Source organism: Bison bison, unplaced genomic scaffold (genome assembly GCF_000754665.1).
Source record: "Bison bison bison isolate TAMUID 2011002044 unplaced genomic scaffold, Bison_UMD1.0 scf7180017864518, whole genome shotgun sequence".
Lineage (NCBI taxonomy): Eukaryota > Metazoa > Chordata > Mammalia > Artiodactyla > Bovidae > Bison > Bison bison.
Window position 1 is genome coordinate 19,211,395 of NW_011495071.1, and position 9,944 is coordinate 19,221,338.

A 9,944-nucleotide genomic window follows, 5' to 3' on the forward strand; every position below is an offset into this window, starting at 1 on the left:
CTGATATTATTTTTCACGGTTTTAGAAACATGAACACACTTGTGTTTTTATTGCCAAAGAAGCACTACAAATAGTTGGGGGGATAAGTCTTTGTACTTGAGATAAACGTGAGTAGAATAGGTTGATGTTCATAATAAAAAGCATTCTTTATTCTTGTATTTATTTGGAGTTGTACTTGTTTATCTTTGTGTTTACTTGTGGGTAGAGGAATAATGTTATTTCTGAATTTTTCACCTAGCACAGGGCTGCTGAATCCCATGGGTATTTGGAAGATGTTTATTAAACAAATAAATAGATGAATGGTTTGGGAGAGCAAGCTTAATTTAAGAACTGTCCTCTTGGTCCAACTTACATAAAATTCTGAAATTTTAATCATGAGCCTTTCATTCAACTTAAAAGCTGTGTGAGACTATGAAATATGACCTGAGGCTGGGGCTTTCTGTTTCATCCTAAATGGTTCAGCCTTGATCACAAGTGTTATTTTATGGAAAAGTGAAGGCTCCATCTGTTTTCAACATGATTCTACTCATACTGCCTACACAGAAACTTTTCAAATGGTACAACATTTTACCTTTAGAGAGTCTCAGAACATTCTCTGTTGTAATCATTTAACATAGTTCAACAGCCACAATATTTGTGTCCTTTTGGAAATGATCATTAAAATGGTTTTTAAGTGCTGGAAAAACGGAAAGCTAGAGTAAGGAGAAGGCTGTTAAATATAAGGTTTACGTTTTAACTTGGCCAGATAAGACTCAGCCTTAAACCACAGAATACAATCTTTGGAAGAGAAAATGAACAAATTTCTTCTCTCATCTATTAACAGAATACTGGGGCCAAGGACCACCTTCTTTTTTTGGCCCTCTTGGGAGAATCTTCTTTTAAGACTGAAATAGAACAAGTTAAAATAAGTGGCACTTAATTCTTTCACACAAAACCAACCCAGACACGACACATTTGAGCGTCATCCGTTAAATATATGCAAGCGTCAAATGATGACTAAGCTTGAATATTTCTACCCATTCTAGAAGGAAAACTGAAGTTATGTATCTTTCTTAAAATGAATTAACATTCTGGTACATCTGTAGTCTTACCTCTAAATGCCTGATGGCAGAAAGTATTATTTTGACTATCTCCGTAAATCTTTAATACTATATAACTTAATGCCCCAAACCTCTGGGTTATTTGTATATTAAATAGCTTATATACTAATAGCTTAGTGTTAATAGGTCTTCTCCAAATTCTAACACAGGAAAACCAGAATTACGAGGAAATCACCTTAACCGCTTCCACCAAATACATAAATAAATAAAAATAGATAAATAGACCTAAGGGGCACCGTTTTCAGAGACAGCTTGCATATATTTAATATATTTAATAACATAGATGCTTGCATATATTTCCTAATAATGGAATTCAGGCACTAGAAGACCTGATCACGTTAAAAAAGAAAAAGGGAGAGAAGAAAGAAAAAGAACCACAACCTTTAGAACTCGGTATACCATGGAAAGGTTGCGTCTTAATACTGCCCAGAATGTTGGCTGACTCAGGAAACGCAGGCATACTTCTAAGTTCCAGCCCGATCAGCTGACCAGATTGTCATGTATGGAGAGCATCTCAGACAAAAGTGGCTTATGGGTCAACTTCTATTGAGGAAAGTTAGCTCTCCAGGCAGTTGCAAAGCACCATTTGTCCAACAATACATACATTTAAACACTTGCAGACGTGCGAGAGGCCAAAGATACAACAATGACTTCTTCAGTCTCCCTCTTGTCAATGATGGACTGACTCCTCAAAGAATCCCATTGAGGGAAAATAATCAAATACTTTAGAACAACAAATCACCATTTAAAATCTTTTCTTTGGTTTCCATATGAACCATCAAAATGTCCCAGGAATCCCATGTCAGTGCACAAACTCCACCTCCCAGCTTTTTTTTTCCCATGGAAAATGCCACAATAAAAAAATCCTTTATCCAGTTTGGGATTTGGTGAATGGGGCCACTGCACCTCACTCCACCTTGAAGGCAGAAGTGGGCTTGTCTTGTCCTGTGGAGTTCCAGGAAGCCCCTGTAGAGAGTGTCAGAGACACTTCCCTGTTTGGACCTAAGGAGACCACTGCTGAAAAGCATTCTCCACCCTTGATCACTAGAATGTTCGCTTTCAGTAGCAGCATCAACGTCACTAATATTTTATCAACAAATGAATTTTCCTTTTTGCCATTACCAGCAGATATAAAAAAGCACTTCAAAATTCTTTTTTAAAATATTGGTTCTGTCTTTAGAAACTATTCATCTTCTGAAACTGTTTTTCACTATATTTCGGGGAAATAAAGAGAGTGCTCTGAAAAAAAAAAAATGAAAAGCTTTTCTAAGCCAACAGCATTTGGTGAAAACTAATAATCATGCTGGTATGAAGTTGAAGTTTTATTTCCTTTTTCTTTCTTTTTTTTAAAAATAAAATTAAGGCTCAAATGTTCTATTAAATGCTCATTGCTTATGTATATTATATTAAGGCTTATAAATACACCTGGTGAATTAAATTCACCCTGGATTGAATTAACACCTGCTATGTGAGTTATTTGCTTTATGTAATCAGTAATCTCAAGGTTTCTTCCCTTTCTCTGGAAGCACAATTTAAATATTAACCTAATCTTTAAACGGCGGCTGCTGCTTTCTGACATTTGGAAACCAGTCACCCGTGCAAAAAAAAAGGCAAATATGGATATAGTAATGAACAGGCAGCTTCTCAAAAATCTTAAGATGTGTAACTCAATGAATTGGGAAGAGAAATGATGAAAGCAGCAGGAAAACTGATCTCTGTGTCACTCTTTATAGAAAACAATGCTGATTATCTGCCAAAGTCATCTCCAATCTGAGAGACCAGCTAAAGTTGACTGCCAATTTCAAAAGATTCTCTATATTTTCTTCATTATAATCTCTGGAAGTATCTTAGGCAGCTGGAGTACATATGAGAGAATCTTAATTAAAAAAAAAATACTGCAGCGTGGTATAAGTTATGTTTCAGGTCTAACAACCTGTGAAAGGAGGAATGAGTGAGTGGGGTGCTTGGCCTGATCTGGTCGTCAGCTTGCTCCTTGTGGGGCCTGCTCACGTCCTGCTCAGCTGACAGCCCCTAGAGAATATGAAGCTTTCAAAGTGCTGGTCTTCGGCCTTCTCTCTGATGCGTTGTTCCTCTAAGGAATCCACCAATTTGTCCCTTTGCTCAATCACTTGCATCATCTCGGTGAGTATTTCTTGCTCTTCATTCAGATCATTCTCATCTTTCTGGCTCTCTGCAGAAAAAAAAACAGAACAAAAAAACCCCAATAACGAACAAAAAAACCCCAATTACAAACAAAAAAGACACATTGGACTTCAGGTAACATTTGACCTCAGAGGAGCTTTTGGCAGGGGTGTTCTTGATTGTTCTGGACTTGTTCTGCTCTTTAATTTCTAAGGAGAAAACAAGGAAATGAATTTAACACCGGGGACCTGCCCTGCAAGCCACAGATTAGAAAGGTGGGTGCTTTGTGCTGCTCTCAGCTCAGTTTTCATCTCGAGACTATATAAAGCAACAGGGAAAACCCCTTTGTGAGAAAAAGAAATTCATACCAGCCAAGCCCTGCCAAGCCCTCCCACCTGTCCTCCCCTCCCCAAAAAGAAGCCAGCAAAACAACACCAAGGCGGTTTTCTCTAAATACATCTGAGCTACAGCAGAGCAATCTGTGAGAGAAGTTTCTGAGTAAACCATCTGCATCAGTGGATGTTATTTCAATGACAAGAATCCTGTTTTCATTTGCAGTTAATAACACATTGCAGCCCTCTGAATAGAGACAAGGCGGCAGCCAAGTGAGGCTGTGGCTAGCTGCTGGGAGGACGTTTCCAGACTGCGACTAGGCTTCTCCCTTTTGCCTTCTGAGTACATGACCTTCTTCCTAATTGCCCCGAGATGTTCAACTGCCTGGGGAAGATATGATTGCTATAAAAGGAAGGAAAAGAGTAAGGAACTGGTAGTACTGACTTTCTGATGCTCAAAATAGGATTCTCAAGGCAGATCTTAAGTTTTGTCAGATTAGTGCCTTAGGAGAAGATTTTATGTATTATTCCATTAATACATGAACAATTCCATTGTTTAATGCATGGGGACTAGGCGGTGAGCTGGATCCCAGAGTAGACATGGTACCACTGTCTCTTGCCTCAGGCTGAGTTCTGAGACTGGCATCAGGAATAAGGGACATGTGACAAAGGGGAAATAAAGAGGCAACAGTCCCTTTGCAGCTCAAGTTTTATGGGAGGGAGGAGTGAGCAGCAGGAGAAACTGAAGGTGAGAGCCCTGGGCTCCAGTCTCTCCATTCTGGGCCTTAGAAGCCCCCACGGGGCTTCTATCACACCATTTGATGGGAACACTGGGGGCCAAGACCCTTGCCCTGACCCTTACTCGGAACTCCAGAAAGATATCAGTAGGAAAAGCACCCTGGGTATAAACATGGAACAGGCAGAACTTCATGGTTGGGCAGAGAAGAGGGGTCTGGATGTGGCTCCCCAGATCCTGATTTGCTGTGTGTGGCACACATAGGCAGTGGCCAGAAGTGTCTTACTTGGCCCAGAAGTGCAAAGGTCGCTGGCCACTGGGCCTGCCACGGGGCTCCTCGTGGTGAGGGATGAGGTGGCCCCACAGTGCAGGCTGTCTGGTAGACCATCTAGACAGGCTGAGTGGAGGATGCGCTGAGGCGAAGCTGAGTAAGGATAGGAGTGAGGCTTCAGGTATGCTGAGAGCATGGCCAGGCTATGGTCATGCCAGCCACACACCTGGTCTGTAAATGGCAGCAGAGAGCAGCCTAATGACAGGAGACAGCTACATGGGGGTCAGTGGATCAGAGCCACCCACACCAATTTCCAGTGCTGCGAAGTCACACAGACCTGCCTCTCGCTAACACCTGGCAGTCACCTTTAAGGGTCAAGCAGATGCAAGGGGCGGCAATCTGCAAGACTGAACGTTTCCATCCCAAAGAGACTGAGCATTTCCTGGAGGGACTTTTAAAATTATTGCATCAGACTAAGTTTACCAGAAAAACATCTACTTTGACTTTATTGACTATGTCAAAGCCTTTGACTGTGTGGATCACAACAAACTGTGGAAAATTCTTCAAGAGATGGGAATACCAGACCATCTGACCTGCCTCCTGACAAATCTGTACGTAGGTTAAGAAGCAACAGTTAAAACTGGACATGGAAAAACAGACTGGTTCCAAATCGGGAAAGCAGTACATCAGGGCTGTATATGGTCACCCTACTTATTTAACTTATATGAAGAATGCTGCTGCTGCTGCTAAGTTGCTTCAGTCGTGTCCGACTCTGTGAGACCCCACAGACGGCAGCCCACTAGGCTCCTCTGTCCCCGGGATTCTCCAGGCAAGAGCACTGGAGCGGGTTGCCATTTCCTTCTCCAATGCATGAAAGTAAAAAGTGAAAGGGAAGTAGCTCAGTCGTACCTGACTCTTAGCGACCCCATGGACTGGAGCCTACCAGGCTCCTCCGTCCATGGGATTTTCCAGGCAAGAGTACTGGAGTGGAGTGCCATTGCCTTCTCCGATATGAAGAGTACATCATGCGAAATGCTGGGCTGGATGAAGCACAAGCTGGAATCAAGATTGCTGGGAGAAATATCAATAACCTCAGATATGCAGATGACACCACTCTTATGGCAGAAAGTGAAGAGGAACTAAAGAGCCTCTTGGTGAAAGTGAAAGAGGAGAGTGAAAGAGTTGGCTTAAAATTCAACATTCAGAAAACTAAGATCATGACATCTGGTCCCATCACTTCATGGCACATAGATGGGAAAGCAATGGAAACAGTGACAGACTATTTTCTTGGGCTCCAAAATCACTGTAGATGGTGACTGCAGCCATGAATTTAAAAGATGCTTGCTCCTTGGAAGAAAAGCTATGACCAAACCTAGACAGCATATTAAAAAACAGAGACATTACTCTACCAACAAAGGTCTATATAGTCAAAGCTATGGTTTTTCCAGTAGTCACGTATAGAAGTGAGAGTTGGACTATAAAGAAAGCTGAGCACCAAAGAATTGATGCTTTTGAACTGTGGTGTTGGAGAAGACTCTTGAGAGTCCCTTGGACTTCAAGGAGATCCAACCAGTCCATCCTAAAGGAAATCAGTCCTGAATATTCATTGGAAGGACTGATGCTGAAGCTGAAACTCCAGTACTCTGGCCACCTGAAGAACCAACTCATTGGAAGAGACCCCAATGCTGGGAAATATTGAAGGCAGGAGGAGAAAGGGATGACAGAGGATGAGAGAGTTGGATCATATCACCGATGCGATGGACATGAATTTGAGTAGGCTCTGGGAGTTGGTGATGGACAGGGAAGCCTGGCATGCTGCAGTCCATGGGGTTGCAAAGAGTCGGACATGACTACGTGACTGAATTGAACTGACTGAAATTTACCAGAGAGGGAGTTCCCTTTCCTTTCTTCCTTTCCTTCTTCCTTCTTCTTTTTCTTCTTGCTAACTAGTGGGATGAAGCTTTCATGCAAGATGACAAGGCAAAATGAAGGAACTACATCTTTTGGTATACCTCAGAAGAGTGAGAAAATGTATAAACATCACTCTTCGTAAGAATTTTTTAAAAAAGATTCAAAAGTGGCTCATGAGTCTTTGGTGATATGTATTTTACCACCCTGAACCAGAGTAAATTTAAAATTTTTTGAGATGTATAAATCAGATCTTAGTTGCCTACTGTGATTTGTTAATTTAGGTATACTTCATTATTCCTGCCCCTTATTTGACTGTCAACACAGAGAAATTCAAAATTTCAATCTCAATTTTGGTTTGTCATTGGTGGAAACATCTGAGCCCCTTCTGACAATTAAAAGATGATGTATAGTACTTTTATCAGTTCTATACAGAGCGGTTCTATAAGGATTTTGATAAAGAATCTGCCTGCAGTGTAGGAGACCCAGGTTTGATCCCTGAATTGGGAAGATCCCCTGGAGAAGGGAATGGCTACTCACTCCAGTATTCTTGCCTGGAGAATTCCATGGACAGAGGAGCCTGGCGGGCTACAGTCCATGGGGTCATAAAGAGTCGTACATGACTAGTGACTAACACTTTGGCTTCACATTACCACTTTTATCTGTTCTAACAGAGCAGTTCTATAAGAATTTTGTTAAAAATAGTTTTCTATTATAAAGAGACAATCTACAAACACTACTGTTTGTAGTGTTGCCAGGAAAAATATCAATAACCTCAGATATGCAGATAACACCACTCTTACGGCAGAAAGTGAAGAAGAACTAGAGAGCTTCTTGATGAAAGTGAAAGAGGAGAATGAAAAAGTAGGCTTAAAGCTCAACATTCGGAAAACTAAGATCATGGCATCTGGTCCCATCACTTCAAGGCAAATAGAGGGGGGAAGAGTGGAAACAGTGGCTGACTATTTTTCTGGGCTCCAACATCACTGCAGATGGTGATGGCAGCCATGAAATTAAAAGACTCTTACTCCTTGGAAGGAAAGTTATGACCAACCTAGACAGCATATTAAAAAGCAGAGGTCTTACTTTGCCAACAAAAGTCCATCTAGTCAAGGTTATGGTTTTCCCAGTGGTCATGTATGGATGTGAGAGTTGGTCTATAAAGAAAGCTGAGCACAGAAGAATTGATGCTTTTGAACTGTGGTGTTGGAGAAGACTCTTGAGAGTCCCTTGGACTGCAAGAATATCCAACCAGTCCATCCTAAAGGAGATCATTCCTGAGTGTTCACTGGAAGAACTGATGTTGAAGCTGAAACTCCAATACTTTGGCCACCTGATGTGAAGAACTCACTCATTGGAAAAGACCCTGATACTGGGAAATACTGAAGGCAGGAGGAGAAGGGGATGACAGAAAATGAGATGGTTGGATGGCATCACCGACTCGATGGACATGAGTCTGAGTGAACTCCGGGAGTTGGTGGTGGACGGGGAGGCCTGGCGTGCTGCGGTTCCTCGGGTTGCAAAGAGTTGGATACGACTGAGCCACTGAACTGAACTGAACTGAACTGAACAAACACTACTATGTGAGAAAGAATAGGAGAGCCTGAGTCTATAATCTGTTCCCAAGTCATAGCCCCATCCTTTACCTTGAGCATGCTTTTTAAGTTCTCAGAGACTCAGTTTTCCAATCTGTAAAATGGAGTAATATACCTGAGAATGATCATGATGATAACATCTCATATTTACTAGGTGTTTGTTCTGTAGCAGGTAACCCCATAGGTAGGAGCAATATATGGTCCATGACATATACAGCAGAGAAGGCAATGGCACCCCACTCCAGTACTCTTGCCTGGAGAATCCATGGACAGAGGAGCCTGGTAGGCTGCAGTCCATGGGGTCGCTAAGAGTCGAGCACGACTGAGCGACTTCACTTTCACTTTTCACTTTCATGCATCGGAGAAGGAAATGGCAACCCACTCCAGTGTTCTTGCTTGGAGAATCCCAGGGGCGGGGAAGTCTGGTGAGCTTCTATGGGGTCACACAGAGTCAGACATGACTGAAGTGACTTAGCAGCAGCAGCAGATGTATACAGAAAAGATTTAATTTGCTCTTTTAGGCTTTGGTCCCAATGTAGGAAAGCCATGCATAGATCTGGCCCCCAGAAACACAAAGGCACAAAATAGAGCGAATATGCCTCATGGGTTGGAGCCAATAAGTCAGTATATGGTACTAGTTTATTCCAACTCTCCCTCCGTCATGGTGGAAATAATTTTCTCACGTGTGATGCCCTGGCCCAGTTGTGATAGGAAGGATGCTTCCTTTACCATCCCCAGTGCCTGGTACAACCAGGCCTGCCTTCCTCTCACTGTGGAAACACATACATCATGGTCCTCATCTCACTGTGTTATAATTACCAGTCTGACTGTCAGTCTCCCCAGGGAGGCCACAGGGCAGGGCTGCTCTTCTCCATCTGCCAGGCCCACTCTAAATTCTCAACAAACATTTGTTAAATGAATGGATGGATAAGTGAATGAAGGTGTGAATGAATGACTTCATTCCTATTAGCACATGGGTTGGGATGGAGCAAAATGCTGCTCTCCCAGCCCTAATGAGCAAAACTAAGAGGGACTTGCTGTGCTGTAGTGGGGGCAGAAGAAGCTGGCTTTGTGCCCCCTCTGGCTTCCAGGTTGGCGGCACCAGACATGAAGAGTACTTTGCTCTATAAAGTGCAGCATGTTCGGTCAAGTGTCTGCATAGGAAAAAACATCTTTAGCAAAGGCCTGAAACACATCACTGTACTCACCTTCCTGGAGCATTTTCTCTCTTAATTTCTGCTCTAGTCTGCTTTGATGATCTTCCAGTTCTAGTTCGTGGGCCCTGGGAATGAGAAAATGTTCAGACTTTATAAATGCTGAAGACCTGTGTAGAAATATTGATTAATAAACCCATTGACCGGCTTCAGCAATATGTGAACCATGAACTTCCTGATGTTCAAGCTGGTTTTAGAAAAGGCAGAGGAACAAGAGATCAAATTGCCAACATCCACTGGATCATGGAAAAAGCAAGAGAGTTCCAGAAAAACATCTATTTCTGCTTTATTGACTATGCCAAAGCCTTTGATCATGTAGATCACAATAAACTGTGGAAAATTCTGAAAGAGATGGGAATACCAGACCACCTGACCTGCCTCGTGAGAAATCTGTATGCAGGTCAGGAAGCAACAGTTAGAACTGGACATGGAACAACAGACTGGTTCCAAATAGGAAAAGGAGTACTTCAAGGCTGTATATGGTCACCCTGCTTATTTAACTTGAGTTAAATAAGCATTTATTTAACTTATTTAACATGAGTACATCATGAGAAACGCTGGGCTGGAAGAAACACAAGCTGGAATCAAGATTGCTGGGAGAAATATCAGTAACCTCAGATATGCAGATGACACCACCCTTATGGCA

At 42.2% G+C, this 9,944-nt stretch overlaps 1 protein-coding gene across 3 annotated transcripts in view; it reads right to left on the bottom strand.

The window, feature by feature from the left end:
* Positions 1–2,672: 2,672 nt before the first annotated feature.
* The window catches only part of MICAL2 (microtubule associated monooxygenase, calponin and LIM domain containing 2), a 241,958-nt gene continuing 234,686 nt past the window's right edge, over positions 2,673–9,944 (bottom strand). The window contains exons 36-37 of one of the 3 annotated variants that reach the window (XM_010830618.1): positions 9,293–9,366; positions 2,673–3,291 (exon numbers count right to left, since the gene is read on the bottom strand). In XM_010830618.1, the coding sequence (XP_010828920.1) occupies positions 3,107–3,291; positions 9,293–9,366 (259 nt within the window). In that variant the 3' untranslated portion in view covers positions 2,673–3,106. The remainder of the gene's footprint in view (positions 3,292–9,292; positions 9,367–9,944) is intronic. The other 2 variants (XM_010830615.1, XM_010830616.1) reach the window with 2 other exon arrangements.